Source organism: Lasiodiplodia theobromae, assembly GCF_012971845.1.
Source record: "Lasiodiplodia theobromae strain AM2As chromosome Unknown scaffold_25, whole genome shotgun sequence".
In the NCBI taxonomy this organism is placed as follows: domain Eukaryota; kingdom Fungi; phylum Ascomycota; class Dothideomycetes; order Botryosphaeriales; family Botryosphaeriaceae; genus Lasiodiplodia; species Lasiodiplodia theobromae.
The window spans coordinates 49,530-74,217 of record NW_023336458.1 but is presented as its reverse complement, the minus strand read 5'-3'; the positions used below and the strand labels follow the sequence as shown (position 1 = coordinate 74,217).

At 53.0% G+C, this 24,688-nt stretch overlaps 7 protein-coding genes across 7 annotated transcripts; 5 read left to right on the top strand and 2 right to left on the bottom strand.

Annotated features, from left to right (window-relative positions):
- Positions 1–2,814: 2,814 nt before the first annotated feature.
- On the bottom strand, positions 2,815–3,981 carry LTHEOB_8019 (2-oxoisovalerate dehydrogenase alpha subunit; the record flags this gene model as incomplete). Its single annotated transcript, XM_035517450.1, has 1 exon — positions 2,815–3,981. The coding sequence occupies one exon, from the start codon at positions 3,979–3,981 to the stop codon at positions 2,815–2,817; it is 1,167 nt and encodes a 388-aa protein (XP_035370566.1).
- A 531-nt stretch (positions 3,982–4,512) lies between these two features.
- Positions 4,513–5,513, top strand: LTHEOB_8018 (Ubiquinone biosynthesis methyltransferase coq5; the record flags this gene model as incomplete). The annotated part of the gene is made up of 2 exons (XM_035517449.1): positions 4,513–4,693; positions 4,750–5,513. 2 exons carry the CDS (start codon positions 4,513–4,515, stop codon positions 5,511–5,513), a joined length of 945 nt encoding a protein of 314 aa, XP_035370565.1.
- A 5,652-nt stretch (positions 5,514–11,165) lies between these two features.
- On the bottom strand, positions 11,166–12,071 carry LTHEOB_8017 (Glycosyltransferase family 25; the record flags this gene model as incomplete). Its single annotated transcript, XM_035517448.1, has 3 exons — positions 11,166–11,571; positions 11,620–11,822; positions 11,877–12,071. 3 exons carry the CDS (start codon positions 12,069–12,071, stop codon positions 11,166–11,168), a joined length of 804 nt encoding a protein of 267 aa, XP_035370564.1.
- A 542-nt stretch (positions 12,072–12,613) lies between these two features.
- On the top strand, positions 12,614–13,703 carry LTHEOB_8016 (uncharacterized protein; the record flags this gene model as incomplete). The annotated part of the gene is made up of 2 exons (XM_035517447.1): positions 12,614–12,866; positions 12,919–13,703. The coding sequence occupies 2 exons, from the start codon at positions 12,614–12,616 to the stop codon at positions 13,701–13,703; spliced, it is 1,038 nt and encodes a 345-aa protein (XP_035370563.1).
- Positions 13,704–14,599: 896 nt separating this feature from the next.
- Positions 14,600–15,370, top strand: LTHEOB_8015 (M protein repeat protein; the record flags this gene model as incomplete). The annotated part of the gene is made up of 2 exons (XM_035517446.1): positions 14,600–14,924; positions 14,979–15,370. 2 exons carry the CDS (start codon positions 14,600–14,602, stop codon positions 15,368–15,370), a joined length of 717 nt encoding a protein of 238 aa, XP_035370562.1.
- Positions 15,371–17,862: 2,492 nt separating this feature from the next.
- On the top strand, positions 17,863–19,521 carry LTHEOB_8014 (Vitamin h transporter; the record flags this gene model as incomplete). Its single annotated transcript, XM_035517445.1, has 4 exons — positions 17,863–18,069; positions 18,126–18,229; positions 18,286–18,448; positions 18,526–19,521. 4 exons carry the CDS (start codon positions 17,863–17,865, stop codon positions 19,519–19,521), a joined length of 1,470 nt encoding a protein of 489 aa, XP_035370561.1.
- Positions 19,522–22,629: 3,108 nt separating this feature from the next.
- On the top strand, positions 22,630–24,486 carry LTHEOB_8013 (uncharacterized protein; the record flags this gene model as incomplete). The annotated part of the gene is made up of 2 exons (XM_035517444.1): positions 22,630–22,925; positions 22,992–24,486. The coding sequence occupies 2 exons, from the start codon at positions 22,630–22,632 to the stop codon at positions 24,484–24,486; spliced, it is 1,791 nt and encodes a 596-aa protein (XP_035370560.1).
- Between the last annotated feature and the right edge of the window lie 202 nt (positions 24,487–24,688).

The following is a 24,688-nucleotide window of genomic DNA, read 5'->3' as shown; positions in this document are numbered from 1 at the left end:
TTTCTGCATGCACCTGCGCCTTAGGCACCTGTTCGCCTGCTCGGAGGCGGCAGGTGGAGAGTATGGAAGTCTGGCGGTCTTGTGTATGGGCGTGGGGGATCGTATCAGAGAGCGGGCGGTGGACGGATGTGTTTTCTGCGCTTTCATGTTGGCGTTGGGAAAGGGGTTGGTGGCGGAAGAAAGGGTAGGAGGGGTTTGGTTTGATGGCGAGGTGCTGCAAAGAGATGGTGAAAGGATCTTAGAGTTGGTGCTGAGGGACGACACGGGCGACGAGTCTCCATGGGATCGGCCGAGAATGGCAGTGAGCGTTCAGGATGTCGCCGGCGCGGATGTCGTTGAAGCTGGGTATGGTAATGGGCCTCTGGAAGTCCATTACGATGAGAACGATCACCCGATATATGGACCGACACCAGGAGGGGCTACAATCATTCCGCCGCTTGTTCGGACGAGGGTTGACTGGTCTCGCGTTGGAGGCTGGGTTCAGAAGTGTTGCTCCGACCATCCGCAGTGCAAGCCGAGGGATGACTTAAGCTTCCCGCCCAACTTTCGACTCATCGACGTGGAAGAGAGACGAGTAGTCAGGTCGAAGAACCCACCACCGCGTTTCCTTGCTCTCAGCTACGTCTGGGGTAGAGCTCCGAATCAGAAAGCGACGCGCGCGAATATAAACCAGCTTTATCTCACCAGGGCCCTGGATGCATTCGATCTACCCCCGGCTATACGAGATGCCATGTCAGCTTGTAGGGGACTTAGAGAGAGGTACCTTTGGGTTGATCTATTGTGCATCATACAAGATGATCCAGGAGACAAGCAAGAACAGATCGCGTCAATGGCCGCTATCTACTCGGCAGCCGCATATGCTCTGGTTATTGCGTCCGGGGAAAGTATGGCCGATGAAATAGCTGGAATCTCACGCGCGCGAGCAGAACAGCCCCGTATCACAACTCAACATCTCATGTTCACTCAAGCCGGAGGTGCTTCCCCAGATGATGAGTTGTTGAAAAGTAAGTGGGCTACTCGGGGCTGGACCTTTCAGGAGTGGATCCTCCCAAGTCGGAAGCTCTACATCATGGACCGTGAGGTGTGGTTCGAATGCAATATCCATGCTGTGCGAGAGAACGCCAGCAGCTCATCCTAGGGAGAAGTCAGGAACAAGCGCAGCCTATCTTGGAATGGTGGCTTACTTAACGCACGCCGACGTGGTTCGGGTTTGACCTGGACGATGTATTGTGAGCATCTGGAGAGCTACTCGCGCCGCCAACTGACAAATTTTGGAGATACCTATGATGCTTTCGAAGGCATCATGCAGGGGCTCTATGGGGATAAAGGATGCTCGTTCTTCGGGCTTCCAATCGTGAGTTTTGACTCCGCACTTTTGTGGTCTCCACATAAGGAAAAAGGCCCAGTGTTTACAAATGAGGATGACAGCGGTTTCCCAACCTGGTCTTGGGGATCATCCCGATCCGAGATCACCATGGAATGGCTGCCCAGAGAGGTCAACCCGTTGGTATTATGGTATCGATACAGCAAAAATACCGGGAAGCTTGAAGAGATACCTTACGAGTGTTCAGCCAGAGACGAATCGGAAGAGTATTTGTTTTATCGAAGAAGCTACAGTCGCACCTGTTATATCAGTCTAGCGTGGCAGCTCGGATGCCTGGAACAAGCCTTTCCCTTTTCAAAGGAAGTCACAACCACTATCGAAGATTTGGACAAAGCATCTACATCTAGATGGCCAACGTATGGCGATTGCCTGGAGGAAGCGCTGAGAGATCCAAATTGCTCCGCTTCAGTTCATGAATTGCTCAAGAAAGCTTACTGCAGTAGATCTGCAGTGCGGGAACCAGTTGGAGTGCTCTTCACAAGAGCTCAGTCGGCCTTTTTCAAAGTGAAGGCGATGCCAATCCCAACACAATTCAACCTCGGTATCTGGACTTCAGAGGGTCAGATTGCTGGTTTCCTCCAGCGCCCTGATAACACGCAGGTACTTGAAAGGTTTTGCCAGAAGAATCAAGATGGAGACCTGGTTTGTGAGTTCATTGCGATATCGATGTCTTGCATGAACCTTAACAATGGTTCAAACGTTACGGAGCTCGTTTCTCCGGCTACAAGAGACGCAAAGACCCCGAGAGGGGACCTGCATACTATAGACTGGCAGATGCAGCTGATAGCGACTAGGGAGTACGACTTGACCTTCTTTGACGGCAAAGGATCCGCGCTCAATCCAATTCCAATTGTGAACGTCCTTTTGATCGGCTCGGATACAGATGGTTTTACATTCCGCATCGGTTTGGGCTGGATTACGTTGACTAAGTGGGTGAAGTCGAGGAGGACTTTTAAAGACATCGCCTTGCGATAATACTGAAGATATTGGTTTCAGATATGCTCATTGTCGAAATGTTTTTATTTACACTTTTTGAATTGGAACTCTCGTTTTCAAATTTGGACTTTGTCGTTATTGACATATGACAGATCAACTCGCTGGGCATCTAGTCTACCTTCTCAGTTATGGGACTCTCCTCTATTTTCCCAACCACCGAAGCCCACGTCAGAGGTAACCACAACAGCGTCCACAAAATCAAAGCTATGATTACTGAATAGCTGTGGGGCTAGCCGATGATCGGTCATGTTCATAGTAGAGACACTTCCACAAATTTCCAAACCCTTTTCGATATACGTCGACTACCTGCTTCAAGCTGAATCACTCGGTGTCGATTTATGGTCATGTATTATGATTTTCTGCTGGGTCTAATGCTGAGACAAAATGCTACACGGAATTGGTCGCTCGCAGATGCAAGAGGAATTTACACTTGTTTACTTCCTTTTCTTCTCCAGTCCCTCAATCCCGCCCTCGAACTCGGTCAGATCATACTCGCTCTCGTACTTCTTCAACAGCCTCTTCGTCTCCTGGATCTGAGCCTCAGCCTCCTCCGTCACCTCCTCATACACGCCGTCCCACAGATTCCGCAGCGCAGGTCTCTTCTCCTTCTCGGCACGGGCGAAAGCGGCGAGGACTTGCTTGCGGACTCGGCTACGCTCAGCCTTCTCCTTCTCCTCGTCCCACAGGCCACGGCCCTCCATCCACTTGCGAAGGCGGGTGATGGGGTTATCGCGGCGCTTCCAATCCTCGACCTCGACGCGGGCGCGGTAGGCAAAGCTATCATCACTGGTACTGTGGTGCGAGACGCGGTAGCTCATGGCCTCGACGAGGACGGGCTTGCCGCCGTTCTCGAGGGCGCGGCGGCGGGCCTGCTGGGTGACCTCGTAGACGGCGAGGATGTCGTTGCCGTCGACGCGCACCGTGTCGATGCCGTAGCCGAGGCCGCGCGACGCGATGCCGTCGCCGCGGTACTGCTCCAGCGTCGGCGTCGAGATGGCGTAGCCGTTGTTGCGGCAGAAGAAGACGACCGGGCACGACCGCGTCGCCGCGATGTTGAGCGCCGCGTGGAAGTCGCCCTCGCTGGCCGCGCCCTCGCCGAAGTAGCACGCTACCACGCGTGGGTCCTCATTCGGGTTCTGCAGCGCTTGCATCTTGAGCGCGTACGCTGCGCCTGCCGCGTGCGGGATCTGCGTTGCTAGCGGCGAGGAGATGGTGTGGATGCGCAGCGCAGAAGAGCCGTAGTGCACCGGCATGTTGCGGCCCAGCCCTGGATCATGCCGGTTGGCGAAGAGTTGGTTCATGAAGTCGTCGAGCGTGAAACCACGCTGTGCGAAGACGCCCGTCTCGCGATACTGTGCGAATATGACATCCTTGGGGTGCAGCGCTGCGGCCGAACCTACTGCGATGCCCTCCTCGCCCGCCGACACCATGTAGAAGGAGAGACGCCCTTGCCGCTGCGCCTCGAACATGATCAGGTCCATGATGCTGACCGACAGCATGTTCTTATACCATTCTAAGACTTGCTCGTCCGAAACCTTGGGTAGAGTGCGGTCTTTGTCCACCACGACACCATCTTGGTCCAGGATGCGGTATGTGGGCATGGCGGGCTTGTCTGCGGGCTGGTCGAAGGACAAGGTCGTGGTAAACTTGCTATTAACAGCACCGGGAAAATGAACACTGAAAGAACAGTTAGCACTACGTCTCTCGAGTCAATCTGGACGCAATGGTCTTCTTGGACTCACCGATCTGAGCCGGGCCGCTGAGAGACGGAACTCCATCTGACCCTTGGGGCTGCCGGGTGTCTTTGTTGTGGCCATGGCTGAAGGCAAGATTTGGGTGAACTCTGCGAGATTCTAGCGCATTTCGAGGAGAAGCCTCTGGGGAGACTGTGGCGGAGAGACATGCTGGCGTAGAGGCATGGTAAACAATCGAGAGGGAGGAGGGATTGCGGAGGGAGTGCGGAGGTGTGGGGAAGGACGGCTACCTTCGGCCTATGGTACAGACCCTACCCGGCGATCAGCCTCATCCTCAGCCCTACGCACAGGCGCACAGGCCACATCCGCGGCGCAGAAAGTCATTCCGCACCTCCAGAAAGTCGTCCCATCTTGTCGACAGCTTCCACCCCAGCCACGATGCGTCCCTCCGCCCCCGTTTTCCGCCGCCAATTGCTGCGCGAGCTGCGCGCCAGACCCGTTCGCGAGCCCTACCGCTGCTTTTCGTGCGCCGCACGTCTCGCCCAGCAGCCAGGAAACAATGAGAAGACCACCCACTTCGGCTTCGAGACGATCGCCGAGTCGTTAAAGGAGGCCAAGGGTATGCAATTGAACACGGTCCCAACCTACAATGCCTCACTAAGAATGCCTTCCCAGTCCGCGGCGTCTTTTCCTCGGTTGCGAGCTCGTACGACACGATGAACGACCTCATGTCTCTCGGCATCCACCGCCTCTGGAAAGACCACTTCGTGCGCAACCTGAACCCGGGTACCAACCCTCTGACCTCGCCGCGCGACGCATCGACCCCGCAGGGCTGGAACATCCTGGACGTGGCGGGCGGCACAGGTGACATCGCTTTCCGCCACCTCGATCACGCCAGCAACATCAACCACGACCCCCACACGCACGTCACCGTCGCCGACATCAACCCGGAGATGCTGGCCGAGGGCCGCAAGCGCGCGCTGGAGACGCCCTACGCGCGCACGGGACGCCTGGCCTTCGTCGAGGCCAACGCCGAGCACCTCGACATGATTCCGGACAACAGCATCGACTTGTACACGGTCGCCTTCGGCATCCGCAACTTCACCGACAAGGACCGCGCCCTGCGCGAAGCCTTCCGCGTCCTCCGCCCCGGCGGCGTCTTCGCCTGCCTCGAGTTCAGCAAGGTCCACAACTCGATCTTCAATCAGGTCTACAAGCAGTGGAGCTTCGGCGCCATCCCCCTCATCGGCCAGCTGGTCGCCGGCGACAGGGACAGCTACCAATACCTCGTTGAGAGCATCGAGCGCTTCCCTAGCCAGGAAGAGTTTAGGGATATGATCAAGGCCGCTGGTTTCATCGTTCCCGGCAAGGGCTGGGAGGACCTTACGAACGGCATCGCCGCGATCCACAAGGGTGTCAAGCCGGTGACGTCTTCATGAGATGTTTCATTGTAGAATCATTGTAATATAGGCTTATGGTGTTGGGTACTGGGCGTAGCAATGTGAAAAATCGGAGGCACAGGGACTTGAAAAATGATCATTCGGTTCCACCTATCTTCTTCGACTTTGATACTAATAAAACAGTGTTTGAACCCTTCATGGCTAGCCTTCACAGGTACCAGAACTTTCTTGAATATCAAACGGTTCATTTTTCTCCCATGGGACTGGTGGGCCCTGGTAGTATTTAGCGTTGTGTGAATCTGGTACACAGATGAGGGTCGCCATGGTAATGTGAGGCTATGCACACGAATTGCAAACCCACACACGTATAAAGGCCAGAATCACCCCCTATCTCGGTTGTTCCAAATCTCTGATCTTTCCTGGACCACTTTCATCGCCATGCAGCCCCACCAAGAGGTTCGATTACAACCGGCTGCTCCAATGTTCCCGTTCGAACTTCCAGAATTTTTGGGTTGGGATATGCCATCCATATCCACACGCCTCCCCGACAAGTTGTCCCAGAGGGCAATCATCTCACAAGGCTTCGCAAGGGTCCAGGCTGAAATGTATCGAGTAAAAGAGTGCATCGACGACAACCTCCGCTCAGCACATCACCGTCGAATGAGCACAATGTAAGTGATGATGCCCGGTCGGTCTAGAGTTATCACTAACAGATATTACAAGAGAATACAACACGCTGGCCCGCCAGCATAATCGATACGTAGCAGCGTTCGACCTCGATCGCGACCTCATACCGCTAAAAAAACATACGCACGAGCATTGACATCTGGCCATTCCCTCTGCGTATCGAAAACATATCGAAACATAGGTCGGAAATGCTCGCTGGAGTGCTGCGCGAGCTAGGAATTGATATAAATACCAAGAACGCTATCAGGCAGTACATCATCTACTTATTCAAGAAGATTATTGGTGTGGAGGTGATGGGCACTTAGGTAGATATCCTAGATAATCGTTCGAAGAGTGCTACTATCGAGGACTTCATTCAATTCCAGCCGAGTAAATATGTGCCAACAAGCCGATTAATACCACTGAAGTTGCGGAACGGACATTAATCCTCGAAAGACTTAAAGCAGTGCCTTAGAACAGAGGGTGACTATGGCCCTGTACCACGATAGGTCTCAGCAAAAATGATCACTTAAGTTGGCAGTTGAAGCTATTGTCCGGGCGCGGATGTATAAAGTTTCATTCGACGTTTACATCCGGATGGTAGCTGAAGCTACCCGTGATATGAGCGAAAAACAACATTCACGGTAGCCTTCAGCTGCAGCATTCGCTCTTTCCATCTGGTGCGAACAGACATAAATCCACTATGTTGCGTTTCAGAAACATGGTAGCTCATCATGGCTCCTTGCAGTTGTGGATGTCGAGACCATGGAATGCGTATAGCCATTCGTACCAAAGTTGACCGAGAGATCTTAGAAAATACTCCAACAGTTTTTCTTGGAGTATTCAGTGCTCAAGTGATTGTATTGCTATCAGCTCAAGTAGCTATCTTAAACATGAACTGGGAATTAGGACCTGTTTCTGGGTTCCAGAGGATGACATTGCTTCCTTCATGTGATTTTCTCCCGGCAACGTTGAGATAGTAGTCCATGTTCGCGCTGGTGATGCTGGGTAAATGATTAGCTTACTTATTGGCCGAACGGACTGACTGGTTACTTACTAATGCGAGCCGTTCCTGGCAGGGAGGATCTTCCAGCGGCAATTGATTTTGTCAGGCCCAGTGACATCGCCAAAGATTTTTTTCCTAATGCCGAGACCCTCTGCGTAACGATAGTGAGCTGAGGCGACACGGTAGATGCAGCCGTTTATACTTACCAGCGCAGAGGTAAAGTCCGGAGTTGACACTCACAATATGGTGTTCGCCACGCCCAGCATCGACGATCTCCCACAAAGAGTTGGCTCTAAGGGGTTTTCTGGGGCTAAAATGGTCTCAGCGATGGGTGTAAGATGAAACTAGAAATACATCACTTACTAGAGCCTCACCGGCGTCCCAGGTTGATGAGAGCCTCCCCAGAGGTTAAGATTCATTCCTTGAGCATTCATTGGGACGATCTCATAATGTTCTCCTTCCGGCCACTTATTGCTTTGTATGTCATCGTTGCCTGTGTGCGTGCAAACAGGCAAGGGGCTAGAATCCTTAGTGCTCCCCGTGAATGTGCAGGAACTGGTCTCGTCCTCCAGGCTAAAGTGAATCCACCCATTGTCATTGTGCATTTCAAGATGGCCGTACGTCTGGTCTGGCCTGTTCCCTTGCGGGCGCAGAGGAGCGTCAGGAGCACCGTCACGGAAACCCTCGGGCAGACGAAACCGGATATCCTCGCCGTCCGAAGTGTAGACCCTCTGAGCGGTCCTAGCCCTGTTGACCAATTAACTTCTTTCTTCTAGTTGCTGATAAAACGGGAAGGGAACTACAATTCGATGGCTGTCATAGCAACCGAAAGGCTGTCTCTGCATTCATTCACGCGGCGATTAAGATCAAGAATGGTTTCACGCCTAAGAGGATCAGCTGCTCGACTGAAGAGCGTTCGCAGCTTTCCCTTAAAGTCTTCCGAGTCCTTAGCCTTGCCCACACTATTTGCAACCGTGGGGTTGAGCGAATATAGTGATTTCACTAGTTCGCCTATAAAAGATGCTGCGACACTTTCAGCCAATTTCTGGTGACTGTGCTGAAGCTTTGGTATATGGCGCCCAATCGCTTCGAGCACAACTCGAAGTTCCTCAGAGTTGCGGACAAGATGTCCGGTTTCCTCATCTCGGTCTTTGTGGGTGCCATAGAATGAGATGATACTCTTACAGGCAGTTAAACCGAATAAAACCAATTCGATGGCACCACTCGCGGTCGATAATGTGTCGTTTAGAGTTCCTGAAGCGGGTTGTGAGATGGCATGGCATGCAGTTCTGACCAACTGCGAGATTTTTCCTTGGACTCGGGAGTATAATTCATCATATGGGTGGGTGAACTTAACCAACTCTGAATGATTCCGATCGAAAGGGTGCTGATCCGTACTGCCAAAAGTAGCAGATACGGGATCGACTAAGATATCAGACGGCCCGCTGAGTTCCCACTTTTCTTCGTTCTGGTGAAACATTAGCAATGGCCCTTAGAAACATTTTAAAGAAATCCATGTACTAACTTTGATTGCGGTGGGTGACGTTATGGTCTCGAAATATGAAACCACCTTAGGGACCTCCGTACCAAATGCCCGATCAAAATCTCTTTGTAGGCGTTTAAGGAGATCCGAGTTCCTACCGAGAGACTCAAGGAGAGCCCGATTCGGTTGATCTCCCATCAATGGAACGAGTGAACCAACCGCCATACCCTGGTGTGGTACACCAAAGAAAATAAATGCAGTAATGGATTGAAGCGTCGATACATCTTGGTCATATCTGTCCTCGCTCATTTTTGCTATTGCCTGCATTGACAGCGTCAGATCTGCCGGTTTCACTTGTTTGGAGAACTTACTTGCTTGATGACCAAGCCGCCTAGACTGTGCCCGATGAAGATTATTGGACGGTAGGGTTCCGATATCTAAGAACAGGTAAGCTTTCCTCGGCTAGATTTGGCGTTCTTAAAAATTACGCTGACCTCTCTGATATCTGTCTGCAACGCTCTGCCTAAGTCGGACAAGTTCTGGAACGAAGAACTTTGGACCGTTGTTGTGTCATATCCGTATATTAAAATCCTCGCAGTAGGAATGTCGCCTGGTAGGGCATCTCGAAGCCACATAAAGGGTCCATTCTTCTGTTTGAAAGAGCCAAACGCATGACCTCCAAGGCCAGAGAGCGCGATCAAGCTGGGATGCATCTCAGCGCCGTACGCCAAAGTGCGAGGCTTTCAGTGACTTACTCAATCTTACAGTCTTCTTGTTTGGTGCTTTGAAGTGGTGTGAAACCGCCGAAATGAGTATCGAAAACAAGAGGCTTCCTCCAACCGTCCGTGTCGTCCGAGTACCAGTCACCCTGCGGGTCGAGAACCCATTCTTTCTTTGAGCGGTCGGATAAAGGGGTTGGTATGGCTTGGAAGGATATTGTTGCAACTCTGCTCGTTGGTTCAAGAGGGTTGGCGGCAACAGAATGGATGTCGAAACGTGTCTCGGGGTGGATGGAAAGAGCTCTTCCGACGAGATCTTGAACGGCGTTCTTTGTCGAGTATTGGCTCGGAATTCCCCGTAACCTGAAAGTTACATTGCTATCTGCCACCATTTTTCAGTAACGCCAGAAGCATCATTGTCGACCTGTTAGAGAGCAAACCCAAGATGAGAGTGTAGATTGAGGCCCAACTGACGCGACGGAAGCTGAAAGTCTCGTGCAAAGTCGCCAAGCCGTATCCCTGCCACAATATGCCAGCTCACAAGCCCTCTGACCTTCCCTTCTCCGGGTTTGAGTTTTCACAATTACAGTTGGTTGCCCTAAGTTTCCGTGGTTTTTCCGCAACATTAGGAATACGCGCGCGCGTCTCCCACCCTCCCCCAAAAACACACGAAAATTCCAACACAACGTACTCCACTGAAGGAGATCTTTCCAAATCAATTTCCAGAGATGGAAATCTCACCTTACCATTGCAGAATCTTAGTATTAGTAGTCGTCCGTGAGTCCAAAACTACCTATATTGCGAAGGCCACCAATGTTCCATACCTACATGAAAGTCTGGGGTGTATTTGTAGCTATGGTTTTGCGGCTGTAGACGTGGTTCTTAGCGAATCATTGTGGTACTGAGAAAAGTTAACAGACTAGTACTTGAGAAGCTCTGGCAGTTATTTAACTGATACATTGCCGAGTAGCGCGTTTGTCAATTCAAATCCCCAAGATTACCTGTTGCGGAGGTAGGTACTCTTTCCGCTGGGGATTGCCCGGGGGTTCCCTGCATTGCCCCGTTTTGTGCAGCGGGGAGTTCCCGGTTCCCGCTGCGGGCCCATGGCGTCTCCGGAGATAAGTTCGGCAATAATCGTAGAAACGTCATCTCTGTCGATATCACACTAGTTGATGCAGGATGAAAAGCTGTGAAACCTTCTTTGAGCCCAGTTCAACGTCAGGTCCGTACCCAAGTTTTCACTGAGCTTAGGAATACAGCAAGTATCAGGGATGAGTGACCTGCATTGAGGGCTCTACCAAGCTATTCCAGTGGAGATTCCTACGAGCCAGAACTACCTTCTTCGCCGTCTCGTAGAAGATTATGGTGTTATTATCAAAAGCGAAAAATCTCATAAGCGTACACTGGTATCAAAATCCAAGATCCGGCAATTTCTCCCCGTCTTTGAACAAATCAATATAATCCGTCTCTCCATAAACCAGCTTCGGAAAGTTAAGCCTTGTACTCCATCTGATATTCCTCGTAAACGCCTGCTCATTGTAATCGGTTCCATGATCCGAAATGTCACTAAAAGCACTCTTTGCGCCGACCGGACGATGATGCTGGAATAGCTGTGGCTGGACGGTCAAGCAGGTGCTGATCGGGCGGCCATCGACGCCGTCGCACATGGAGCGGAACATCATATCATTCGTGCCGGTTATCTTGCGGATCCCGAGTTCGTAGAGCAGGCGCCGCGCGCCACGCTGGGTGAGAGCGTATCCCAGCGTACACGTGTTTACCCGCGCACGGGATACGACCCGCGTATGCACCGGATACTGCTAAACCAGCTCATCGTTGCCGAACTGCATTTGTATGTGCTGCTTCTCAGGTACGGTCTCGTCATTTGGGATAACGACGCGTCCGAGCGGTGCATTTTTGTCGCTGAGCTTCGGAAAGCGCGTGCCGCAGTGCCCCAGCCACAGCATATCCCATCGGTCTACATCGCCGTAGGGGGAAGTGGTCGGCTCGGATGTCGTCTCCTTGTCGACTTCGAAGTTCTGTGGCGACTGTCCGAGTTGAGGCTCTGGGTAGCTGGGATCGAGAAAGCTGTCGGTTGTGCCGGGGAGAGGCTGAACAAGCAGTCGAGACGCTCTGGCGAAGTCTCGCATCTGCTGCTTGATTCTAATGTCCCAGTCAACGTCACCTTCAAGGACGAGTGCTGAACTGAGGTTTTGCTCGACGATCCTACGACTATAAGCAAACGTGTAGGCTATTTGATCGAGGGATTCTCACATTCTGGCGGCATTCATGTGAGCACGCCAGGCGTATAAACTTCCCGGGTTGAGATTCACCTCCTTGGCACCAGGAGGCAGCGTTTTCTCCTCGACGCTTGTAACGCCATCTATGAACTCGACCTCTAAATCTGACAAGGCAGCAGCTAATGCCATAGAGTCCCGATAGTCTGTGCGCGATGGCAGATTGATGACGAGTATCTTCTGGAACTCGAAAGATGTCAACAGTGACGCCGTGTATCAATGGGATTCACTTACACCAAGTGTTCGGTTGAAGACATGGTTGAGAAGATCCGAGTCATTTACATCTGAAGGGCGCTCTGAAGGGCGCTCTGAAAAGTGTAGAGGTGATGAAGCGTCGTTGTCGTAATTGTATAGCAGGCAGAGCACTACCAGGGAAAGGACGCATGCCCCGATTAACGCGCTGCGGGTGTGAGACGAGGATAGAGACATGCTGCCGTAGACTTTTGGAAGCACAGCGCCCCGCGCACTTTTAAAGAGGTGACTCGGGGAGTCCGGGCCAAATAACGATATACAGAGGCCAAGTCCGTGCACAACAACTGCGCCGCACATGCGTGCGATTCATTTTGCCCAATGGTAATGCTGGACTAAGCGCGGCACCTAAATCGGATGCACGTAAGCTCCACTTAAACGCATTCCACATATGTGAAGTTCTTTCTTCTTTCGTCAGAGCTGGCGCCTGAAATAAGCCAGTGCCGTGTTTGCTCAACGACCGCGCCGCAATGGGACGCAGGAGAAGGGCATGCGAGGCCAATGGCACAACCCAAAACACCAACATGCGTTTCATCTAACGCGCGAGAGCCGCCGACACCGCTGGCATTTGGTTAGCGTCGTGTTTGCTGTCAATTGCATGATTCTCCGCGGCTAACGTTCAGCCGCACACGCGCCTATCGTCCATAAGTCGCTTCTTCCTTGCATGGACTAGTCCTTGCGAGTTGCCTTTGCAAGGTCTTTTCGAACCTCGTTTATTGCAAATGGCCTCATGGAATGTTTTCCATCTAGGCCTCATTCTGTTCAGTCTGGTATTTGCTGTCCTTGCCGATGATGACAATCTCTGGATCTATCCAACCGAGCCCGGCCCCTCGAACAACTTTGTGGCCAACCCGACTTTCACACTTGGCTCGAAGCAGACTATCGAATGGACCACTACCCTCAATTCCTACTCTATCGCGCTATTCCAACAGCAGATAGACCTTGAGTCCGGGATTGAAATTGAGACAATTTACCGTGGGTTTCCGCACACACGACGTAGGGTATACGCGAGGCTGACAGCAACCAGAGAGTAGCCGCAACGGCTCAGGAGACAAGTCCTTCAAATGGACAGTTCAGACGTACGACGCAAATCGGACACTATCGCCCGTTTACTTCTTCTGGATCAACCCGGGCAGCTCCGCTGGTTTCACCTCTCACTATTTCAATATCACCAAAGATGACACTGCAAACGCTGTAGCCTTGTCTTCGGTAGCCACTTCGTCGTCAACAACCTCTCAACCCACTACTTCCAGCCCCAGCACCACAACACCAAGCAGCGCAAGCAGCGCAAGCAGCACAAGCAGCACAAGCATCACCCCCACCAGCACATTTATCACGTCCGCGAGACCAGCAGCAACAACAACAACCCCTGCTTCCACCATCATCCCAGCTATCTTCAACAAATCCACATCCGACTACCCCGACGCCTCGGTCATAAAAGTTGCCTTGGGCGTAGGGCTCGGGCTGGGCATCCCACTGGTGCTCATCGCCGGCATCTGGATCGGGCTCAAAGCCGTGCAGCAGCGACGAGCAGCGTCGTTGTCGTTATCGTCGCGCAACAGTGACCACCCCAACGACCGTGAAGCCATCAATCCGCAGCAGCGAGGCTGGCAAATGAACCCGCTACCTGGAGGAGGACGAACGGACCAGAAGAGGATAACGCCGGTCGTCGAGGCACCGTACTTTCAGCGCGTGGCTGAGGTGGACGGCCCCTGGTTGGCGCATGGGAGAGTGTATGGGAGGATGCATGAGGCGCCTGGTGACTTGCCGCCGCGCGTTGAGCTGGACGCCGGGCATCACAGGTGGATATGATGATTATGATTATGATGTAATGTCCGTTTTGAAATTATGATTGATAAGTGTGTGTTTTTAGTGTTGGGGTGGGCAAGTTTTCTCAAAAGGGGTCTCAGTCGTGTGCTTGAATGCTGAGCGAGGTATCTTCTACGTGTAATATAGATGAGTGCAGATCAGCATCTACTAAAGGAGAACGTGGCTTGAGGATGGTGAGGGCGGTGAATTTGACTGACCAGCCTGGCTTGGGCATCGATCAAGCATAGGAAAGACATCTGCATAGAATTGATTCCCCGTGCGTGCCGCCCCACCACGCATGTATGCAGAATGCTTCGACGGTCTTAGCGGCGATTTCAGCTATCATTCGTTCTACTTTCACTCTTCCAGCACTACAATTCAAAGCCATGCCAGTTGCTGGTTATAATTGATGCAATAAAAACGGACTTTCCTGTCTTTCAATTGGTCAGGTTGGGTTTCCTGGAGCTTTGAAGAAGAGGAAGCGTAAATGACCATCGTAAACTCGCCTGGCAATTTGGAGCCAGAATACGGTACCACTACTTCTTTCACTTCCATCCGTTTGATCATCGATACGCTCTGTTTTATCTTTTGACAATTCGAAGGTAAGAACATTCTGACTCACTTTCAAGTCCTGCTCACGTTCCTGAGTTAGCTTGTAACATTTCCGTACGATAGATCCTACTGCTACGTCAGCTTGCTCGCCTATTCTACTACTTCACTCACTCACCCGCGCGCCTAGATCTTTCCATCACATGCCACCTGTGCAGCCCACCGACGCACGGACCTGCTGGCGCATATGAATGCTTCGCCTACCCATTACGCTTCTTTCCTCTACATCATCGTCGCACATACGCCGCGCGCCTACAATCTCTCACAGCGCGTCACCTCTAGCCGGAAATATGCAGGCGTCTCCATTCTTTCTATCTAACATCAGAATTGTTAGGACTTCAACCGCTGTTTTCGACACCGAGATCACGGTCTCATGCGACGGTCCAGTTCACGGTTTTTGGTGGCACATGAACTTGGATCTCGTGGAAGACATCCTATTTCACTCTGATGCTGACCGGCGCCATGATCTCGGGATCGACGGTGAACTCTGGCGCTATGACAACGGCGAACGCGTCTCTATAAGCGCAGTTCTACGAGCGGCCGTTGCAGACATGACGGACCGTAGTCAAGGACTGCAGCCCACATTTATTGTGGGTACGAGCCGCGAGATTGAAGGTAAATAGAGTTGTTTCTTCTCTCTATTGGATGCGTACTAATTTCTATCTATAGAGCTACGACGTCGCCCGCTTCGAGACCTTGCCGACCTCCGCCCTAACGAGACGGTGCTCCTCGACGTCTCCTCACCTACAACTCAGCCACAACAACCTGAGACAAGCCTTCCACCCCGTGAACACACGACTCCAATCTCACCGAAGCATGAGCGGACGCCTACGCCTGACCCATCCCAACCGGACCCACCCGCGCAGCTTGACCCACTCCCGAAGCTTGAGCAGATTGACAGCGCGAGCGCCGAAACAATTGTCATAAAAAAGGAGAGAGACAGCAACCCGCTGAAGGACGACCCAGACTCAGGCTTCATCGACGACCCGAAGGTGACGGTCGATGCCGGAAAATCGTGGCTCAAGGTAGAAAAGTCAGAGGAGGACGATTCAGACGCATAAATGGCCGTGTGCTCGAAGGAGAAGTACATGTCTATTTCTTGCGAGAGGAATTCGAAATGTTCCTCGGAAAGACGAGTGCGAGCCTTTCGGCTATTGAGTCCCTCAGGTGCGAAAAAGGTAACAGTGATCTGATGATTATTCCCTCAGAGGTTAGCCATGAGCTGATCCTTTCATACTATAGCGGAGAACAGCAGAAGCTCATCAGAAAAAGGAGCCTCCCTTTACGGTCTCAAAATTCCCGGACCACACGTGCGAGACCTACACGATAAGCTTAGGCGCACATAGGCTGGTTCTCATATCCGCATGCGAACAAGACACTATCGATTGACTCACACTTTCAACGGTTAGAGCGAGCAGACAGCGACCACTACAACTGCAGAGAAGTAGAATAAGTACCAGGGTCTCTGCTGTGATTTCCAACATTCAAGAAAGTACATTACCAGCTCGAACAAGCAACAGAGAACAAAGTAGACAACCTGCTGGCGATGCTGGGGGGAGATCATCAGGGGAAACAAAATTGCTAAGTCCGCGTGCGGGCCCTGAAATTCTCGGTAAGGTAGGAGGTTTCGGAACAGAAGCAATATCCACGAACAAACTGGATTAGTGCCGTGGTAGTAGCTGGGCTGCCGCAGTCTACATCACTCTCAGTATTCTCTATACAATCATTCCACAGCTTAACAGCCAATACTGAATCTTCCACCATGCTTACCTGCCTGCTTGTTTTCTGTGCCCTGGTCTTCTGAATCAGAGTCAAACAACTCCTACCACTCCTACTATCTTCCTCCCTTTTCGTTTAGTTTCTCCCCCTATATTGTGACTCTCTCTTCTCTTTCGTTGTCCTTTTTCTTTCTAGTGGATGTTTCCCCCCCAAGGACCTACAAAGCTCATCAGCGCTATAAGTACGGGCCAGGATGACGCCGTTGGTATTTTCATGTTCCAGTATTTGGCATTTGGCTTGAGCCAAGTGCGTTGGCTTGGGCCAAGAAGGCTTGATCAAACCGCATCGAACCGCATCCGAATTGAGCGACCACTGAGGATGCACACAGCCTACAACAAGCTAGGAAACTGAACTGATGTGTTTATTCGTATAATCTGATGTCGAGCGACGTCGTGAACTGACTTGATCTGAATCGCGCTTCGTTCTGGGATGTAAAGTTGGTGGTTCCTTGAAGTCGGGTGACATCGCTGCTGGTGTTTCTGTCTCTAATGTAAGCGAAGTGGTATAGCATGATGAAAGTCCATGTTGAGAATCATCTGAAGCGCCTTTCGGCTTAACGGAACATAGGTCCTACTGCAGTTGTCTGGATGTTGAGGGCGATGGTCGTTTCGGCCCAACTCTGAACCGCGGTTAATCCATGAGCCGAACTTGCCTTTGAATTTCACGACAATAGCGGCCGCGCGGCGAGACGGGTCAAATTTCAGCCGCAAAAGTTGAGCCGGCGAGCGCTCGCCCAGCCCAAGTCCCATAGAAGTGGCGGCCTGACTTTCTACATCGGTAAATCATAGAACAGATAGCTCACAGAGGAAGACGGGCGCAGTTGGCGAAACAAAGTTTAGCCAAGCTCAAGAGACCAAGAGGTACTTGAAAAGTAAGCCTTTCCTCTCTACTGAATCCAAGCATTTTCAGTAACGGTATCTTGGGCACTGAAGGCGACTACACTGGTGTGGCCTGACCGGATGTAAAGAGTCATGACTCCGAGATGGTGATGTGGTGGCAAAGTTGGATTCCGCCGTTATCTCGTCTCTCTCATCTCCGTCAAGTGCTTTGTCTTCAGCAGAGACTTGCAAATCTGCTGGAGAATGAACCTTGGGAAACAAGCATGGAATTTTATGCATCGATAGCTTATCACTTCATAAGTTTGCAGTGAAGATGATTGCCTGATCCAGTAAGTCTCACAACGTCAATCGAAACATTGCGGAGAAGTGGGTCATGGGGTATGTATGTACGTACCGACAGGCTACGACCCACCTGAAGAATCTAATGTCTTTCTATAGAGCATCCACAGTGTTCCACATCGTGAAGCGAAGGCTGGAGTCTCTTCCTTCTCTTTCACCAAATGAAGAAAGTACCGCCGATGGCAATCCGCCACCAGGTACTTGGCATCCCAACGGAATAACCCAGAGCGTAGACCGCTTGAACGCCACCAGTCATAACCGATAGTCATGCTCGTACGATAGACCAGCCCATCGTCCTATCATCAGGCCGCTGTTGATGGGTCGCCGAATCCCCCGCTCCCTCTTCCCGGGCATGACTTTTTACCGACACCGTGACCCCGGATTCCGGGCGCGGCATCTGGGGTCATTGGTTCGGCTTCCCCGCAAACAATGCTAGTGTCCTGCGGAGAAATAGCCGTGCGTCCTGGGCACACGGGCCATAAATACCGGCTTCTTCCTCTCCCTCGCCTTCCCTTCAGCTCAAGGCCCTCATCTCTTTGCTCACCTCTCATTGTCTCCTTTCATCCTTGCTCAGAGCAAGATTCTCACTTGGTAAAATGACGGAGAAGGAGAAGACCATGAGCTACCCAGCTGACGAAAAGCTCCACATCGAGGAGCTGGAGAAGGAGAAGGGTGTTGTCGTCGATGGCAAGGAGGACTACTCTGGAGCCGTTGCAAAGACGGATCCGGAGGAGATTGCTCTCGTCAGGAAGCTGGATTGGCGCATCATGCCAACGCTCTGGTGCATGTACTTCCTGAATTACGTGAGTAACTCAGCACTGGGTCTCTGATCTGGAGAGAAACTGACTTTTCCACACAGCTCGACAGGAACGCCATCGCACAAGCCCGCTTAAACGATCTTGAAGATGACCTGGACCTCCACGGCTCCCAATACAACACTGCCATCTCAATCCTCTTCGTTGGGTACGACTTTCCAAGCAGAGTCAGCACTCTCCGCTGCAAATGCTGACGAAGAGTAGATACCTCCTGATGCAAATCCCATCGAACATGTTCATGTCCTCGAAGAAGGTCCGGCCGTCGATTTACATGGGCATCTGCATGGGCGCCTGGGCCGTCGTCTCCGCCTGCACCGCGCTCGTCCACGACTACAAAGGCCTCGTCCTCGTCCGTTTCTTCCTCGGAGTACGTCGTCCTCCATCCCCCCTCCTCCTCCTCTCCCCCAACCAGCCTCGCTGACACCCAACCCCCCATCCCCACAGGTCGCCGAAGCCCCCTTCTACCCGGGCGCGCTCTTCATGCTCTCCCTCTTCTACACCCGCAAAGAAATCGCCACCCGCATCTCGATCCTCTACTCGGGCAACATCCTCGCAACCGCCTTCTCCGGCCTCATCGCCGCCGCCGTCTTCGGCACCGTCGACGGCGCGCACGGCCTGAAAGGCTGGCGCTGGCTCTTCATCATCGAAGGCATCCTCACCTTCTCCGTCTCCCTCCTCTCCCTCTTCACCCTCGCCGACCACCCCCTCAGCACGCGCTGGCTCACCCCGCGCGAACGCGAACTCGCGCACGCGCGCATAGCACGCGATACCGTCTCCGCCGAGAACGACCGCGGCGCCCGCGCAGGCTTCATGCAGGCGGTGCGGGATCCGCGGCTGTACCTGTTCTGCTTCATGCAGAACATGCACCTGTCTGCGTGCGGCTTCAACAACTTCTTCCCCACCGTCGTCGAGACGCTCGGCTTCAACAGCACCATCACGCTGGTCCTGACGTGCCCGCCGTACCTGGTGTCGGGCGCCGTGGGGATCCTGGTGGGGTGGACGTCCGGGCGGTACAACGAGCGGACGTGGCACGTCACGGTGTGCATGGGGGCCGCGGTCGTGGGGTTCGTGATTGCGTGCGCGACGCTGAATACGGCGGCGCGGTATATCGCGTGTTTCCTGTTCGCGAGCGGCGCGTATGCGGTTAATAGTGTGATTCTGGGGTGGGTGTCGGCGACGCTGGGGCAGACGAGCGAGAAGAAGGGCGTCAGTTTGTCGGTGGTGAATGTCGTCGCGAATGCGTCGTATATCTATACGGCGTATCTGTACCCGAAGAGCGACGGGCCGAGGTATGTCATTGGGATGGGGGCGAATGCGGGTTTCGCGTTTGCGACGATCGCGAGTGCGTGGGTGATGAGGGTTTGGTTGATGAGTACGAATAAGAAGATTAGGGACGGCAGGTTGCAGGGTGCTGAGGGCCGGAATATGTATGCTTACTGATGAGGGGAAGGGGCTTTGGGGACTTGTTGTTGAATCAGTATAAGCCTAGCTATCACTCAAGTCCTCTCAATTCTCTCTTTTTAATGTCAATGCAATGAATAGAAGTTCAACATCACTTGTGTTAGCAGGCGAATGCAGTGGATTTGTGGGCGCTTCGTGGTAGCTTAATACAGAATCCATCCACGGTGCTATCTACTTCGAGGCACTCATATTGCGGCTGAGGAAATCGATCAAGGTTTCGTTACTAATGACAAGAAGTATGATTCGTGAGTGTTTAGTGCCGCCCCGGCCCGCTTGCTGGATGATCATCTAAAAATGCACTAGCTTCCCTTATGCTAACCACAGGCCCAGGTGATTCTCCGCTAGTAGTCATTATTCTCATCTGCTGTTGTCAAGTATGGGCTTTTTACCGACTTAGTCTCCCACAGTCCATAGAGCGCATCGTCGTTCCTCCCTGAAAACCGACGCTTTACGCAAGAGTATATAAGGCTTAGGAAAAAGAAAGCAAAGCGGACTGAATAAAGAATCCTGCAAAGCATTTTCCATTAGTGATTGGGACCAAATGAGAGTTACATTAGTATTTGCTTACATGCACAAGATTGCTAGGCCGAACATGAGCTTTCCAAGGGAACAGTAGCTTCGGTCTTTCATGCAAATTACCGAACAGCTTCTCAGCAAATACCAGGGCCGGGCGCTCGGGTGTTTCGGGTCTGTGAAGTCGCCAGACATCTGACCAGCCACACCGTATGTCCACAGGCCAGAGAGGGTGGCATCGTAGAACATGTCGATTCCCGAAGATGACATGTGGAAGTAGAGGAGCGTGGCTTTGACAAACCACACTACAAGGCCGAGAGTTGCAATGGCGAGTAGGGAAATATCCAGTCTATGCGTCGATGAGTATACGGCGCAATCAAAAATGCGAAGGCACATACTCATGGCTCCAGACGACAGGGATTTCTGGTAGCTCTTTATGATTGGCGATGAAGTAGACACGGTGCCGTGGATCCGAGTTCCAACCTCTCTGACCGCCTATGTCCCAAAGAGTGGTTCTTAAGTCTCGAACGTAGGCTGCTATGGTCAGGCACAAGGCACAGATGGAGACGAGAAGCTCGGCCAGGAGAATGAGTGTGGGAAAGTTTTTTGGTCTCTTCATCTCGACTGTTCAAAAGTAGATAGGATGCGCAATCAAATATGAGGGTCGAATTGTCTCTTTAAAAATGCACGTCAGGATGTATTATTGGAGACCCACCGCGGTAATTATAAAACCGCGTGAGGTGCGGCCAGGTGATGTGATACGAAGTTTACAGGGATGGTGCGAGAACGCGCGCAAATCTGCTCACAGCGAGTGATCTCAGACGACTAATCGAGAACATCGTAACATGTATAAAACAATCAGAGGCAAGCCTTGATTAAATAGAAAAGGCCCTCAAAACTATACCCCAGTAAGCTATTCAAGCTCGTGGTGGTAGGTCGATATGTATTATGTCCAGCTCTTGTCTCTTCTTGATGACATGCTCCCAAAATTCTGGATCCCTAGCGTCTATTGTTCTAACTAATCTACTCTTCATATCGTCTTCTGTTTTCTGCTTGACATGGTGGAGCTTGCAGTATTGCTTGCAGGGGCGCAAGTAGCGTTTACTCGCTTCCTCTTTCGAGCATTTTGTGTCGAAGGCGACGTTGATGGTGCGGAATGTGGTCGCTTGCTTCTTAGACGCTTCGACCGCTGTGGCTCCGAAGGCATTATGGATGATCTAACTAAAGACTAGATATATGAAGTCTTAAGCGGACCGGTCGGTAGCAGTTCGTGACGGGTTCGTTGTGGGAAAAGCGCCTGGTTTGGTTAGCGCGTGTAGCTTATAGAGGGGTATTGCAGCCGAAGGCTAGCGCGAAGAATAGCAGTGGGCAACTAAGGCCCCACAGGATAGATGGACTTGAAAAAATTGAATTATGTGGGCAGTTGCAGCTATCGTCCGGACGAGAATGTATAATTATTAATTTAATATTTACGTCTGGACGATAGCTTCAACTCCCCATGACATGAGCGAAAAGTAAAATCACGCTAGTCTTCGGCTATATATCGTGGCCCCTTCCTCGCCAGTCCGCCCATCGCCTTTCCATCATCTTCTTCCTTTCTCATCTCATGCGCTCCATCATCGCTGACTCTCGCATCAGAGGCATTTCCTGGACTGCAACTCTCCAGCGCACATTCGTCCCTGTTGCATTCCAATCGCCACCACTTCAGCCGCATCAGTCGACGAGTGGCAGGCCTGGCCCCCAAATAGCAGCTGTTGTGCGACCTTAATCCTAGCCTTTCGTGACCTCAACCTCACTCCCTGGCGCTCTCTGGCCCCCAAAGCGCGCCTGTCGCCCGCCGAATCACGCATCTGCTGTGTTTCGCAGCCCAAATCGCAGCCGCCTATTCGCTGGAGGCAAACGCCCCGCGGCTTTGGTGCATCCGCATCCTTCGGCCGGGGTCTGACAGCCTCGCACAGTGGTTACACGCCCCTGTCAACGCCTCAATTCCTACAAAGCAATGGCTTTACTTTGATTCACTCTGCTGTAGCAGACAGCCGGAGCGTCCGAGTCGCTCACTTTCGATGCACAAACTCGAGGCCCTATCGCCGCCCGGTAGCCGGAAAATGTGATGAAAAAGAGCTGTGGATTGGGCAGGCTGGAGCCTTCAGCCTTGCGATTGATGGTTTGATGTAGTACTGACCCCAGCAAGAGTGATAGCGCCTGCATCTATCCATGTTCTCGGCTGCCAGCGAACCCAGTGTCGGGGAAGTAATGCAGGTGCGGCCAGTCACCTCACGAGCAGTCGGCCCCTATCTCATGGCTGCGGCACCGTGAAGGCTGTAAGACTTGGCTCTGTGAGACTTGCTCGGTCGAGAAGGCATCGCCGGGCCGGACGTGACCCTGTGCATTCCCGTCTGTAACGCGGCTCTCCGCCCTTCATACCCTCTTTGTTTCTTCTGTTTCTTTCGCTGCTCTTTTCTTCAACTTGTCGGAAGGGTCCCTCCCCCGTTTCGCCAACGTTCGAGGCCAAGCATATCGAAGGACTGTCCAATAGCCTCGCCGATTTGCAGCAAACATCAATTGGGCGACAAGATGACGACATCAGATGCAGAACCAGACCACGACAACACGCCGCCAGCCGGGGCGCTGACGACGGTGTTCACAATGCCGGCCTCTTGCTCAACACTTACAGAAAATTACGCTGACTTCGATTGCATGCCTCCGTCGTTTTCCAAGAGTTATTGGTACGGCTATGCTGGCTACTACTCACCAGCCATCTGCCCGGGAAACTATACGTCGGCATGCGAGCGGCCAAAAAGCGCCAGTGGAGGGACTCCTTTCGGCCCTCCGATAGCTGAGGGCGAGAACGCGATAATCTGCTGTCCGACGTACGTCCTTCCTTCCTCGTGCATTGCGCCACCGCCAAACATATCTGACTAACTCGCACACACCAGGGGCTACGAGTGCCTGACCGGCTCCGAAAGCTGGTGCATGTCCACCGAGCCGACCACCAGCGTCTGGACATACACTTACTACGAGAGCTATTCCGACACACCCATCACCTCCAAAACCACCGACGTCTCGATACCCAGCGGCTACGCCATCCAAGTCCGCTGGCGGGAACAAGACCTGGTCAGCCTCGAAACCGACCCCCTCACCCCCGGCGCATCTGCCACTCCTCCTCCCGCCTCCACCTCCCGACACTCCACAGCCCTCTCCTCAGCCCTCCCTACCACATCAACACCTGCGAACACCACGACCGACGGCGGCGGCATGTCAACCAGCAGCAAAGTCGGCGTCGGCGTCGGCGTGCCTCTCGGCATCCTCGCCATCGCCGGCCTGCTCTTCACCTTCTGCTTCCTCCGCCGTCGCCGACGCCACCCCAGCCTCGACCGCAGCAGCGACTCTGGCAAGGACCTACCAGAGGTGCACTACACATCACTACCGCACAACAAGGGCGGGCCGATGGTCGGCGTCAACACGGTCAGCAGCTTGCCGTCCATGGCAGGGAGTGGCGCAGGCGTCTACAACAGCTATAACAACAACAACTACAACCACCCTGAACACCACCCCAGCGCCAGCGGCAGCATCGTCATGAGCCCTTCTTCGACGATCGTCGGCCCACGCGCCTCGTCTTTCTCCTCGCCGCAGCCGGCGGCGACGGCGCAGTATAGCCCGGCCCCCATGGCGCAGCCGGAATACATACCGCCCAAACCTGGCGGCGGCAGCGTCCCGATGATGATGATGAACCACGCCTACAACAACAGCACATCGCACCTCTCCTCCCCCTCCATCACCAGCCCACCCGCTGCAATCGTCGGTGGCAGCGGTAGCGGCGCCGCTTTCGCTCCCGCCCCCGCGTCTGCGTCCTCGCCGCCTCCGCTCGCCATGTTCGCGTCGCTCAGCTCGCTGCACAGCCACGACTACAGCAACGACAGCAGGAGTATCCATGAGGCGCCTGGTAGCAACGGCTGGCAGCAGCAGGGCGGCGGCCACCACCACAACAGCTTCCACCACGATTACCTCCCCGGCGTACCGCCTTCGCTCGACGGCGCGGGCCATCTGGATGTGCCGGGCATTAGTAGTAGTCTGCGGTCGGATGATGATGATTCTGCAACGATCGCTACGCCGCCGTCGTACCCACCGGCGGCGGGAAGTGGAGCTGCAGCGTTTGCGCCGCGGGGAGGCTTTGGTGGTGGTGGTAGTAGTAGTGAGGCGGGGGATCGGGTGTCGTCGGAGCATGGTGGAGGCAGCAGTAGCAACAGTGGGAAAGGAGGGTTGGCGCCGCCGCATGGTGATGATACGGATGAGATTGTGCGGCTGAGGCGGGAGGCGCAGAGGTTGCAGGAGAGGAGGCAGCGGTTGACGGAGATGCAGCAGTTGGATGAGGAGGAGGAGAGGGTCATGGGGCGGTTGAGGGAGTTGGAGGGGAGGAGGGTGGTGTATTGAGGTGAGAGGGTGGTAATGGTTGTGTGGATGGTGGTTTTTGCCTTGTGTGTGGTATATATAAGGTCGTCGATTGGAAATATCAGTTCGCTATTGTGCAGATGATTTAGGCGTCGATCCTCCAGAGTCAATTAAATGTATTTTTCCGCAGGGATACTTGTACTCATCATCACTCACCCAATGACAGCGCTTCAATTCTTCTCCC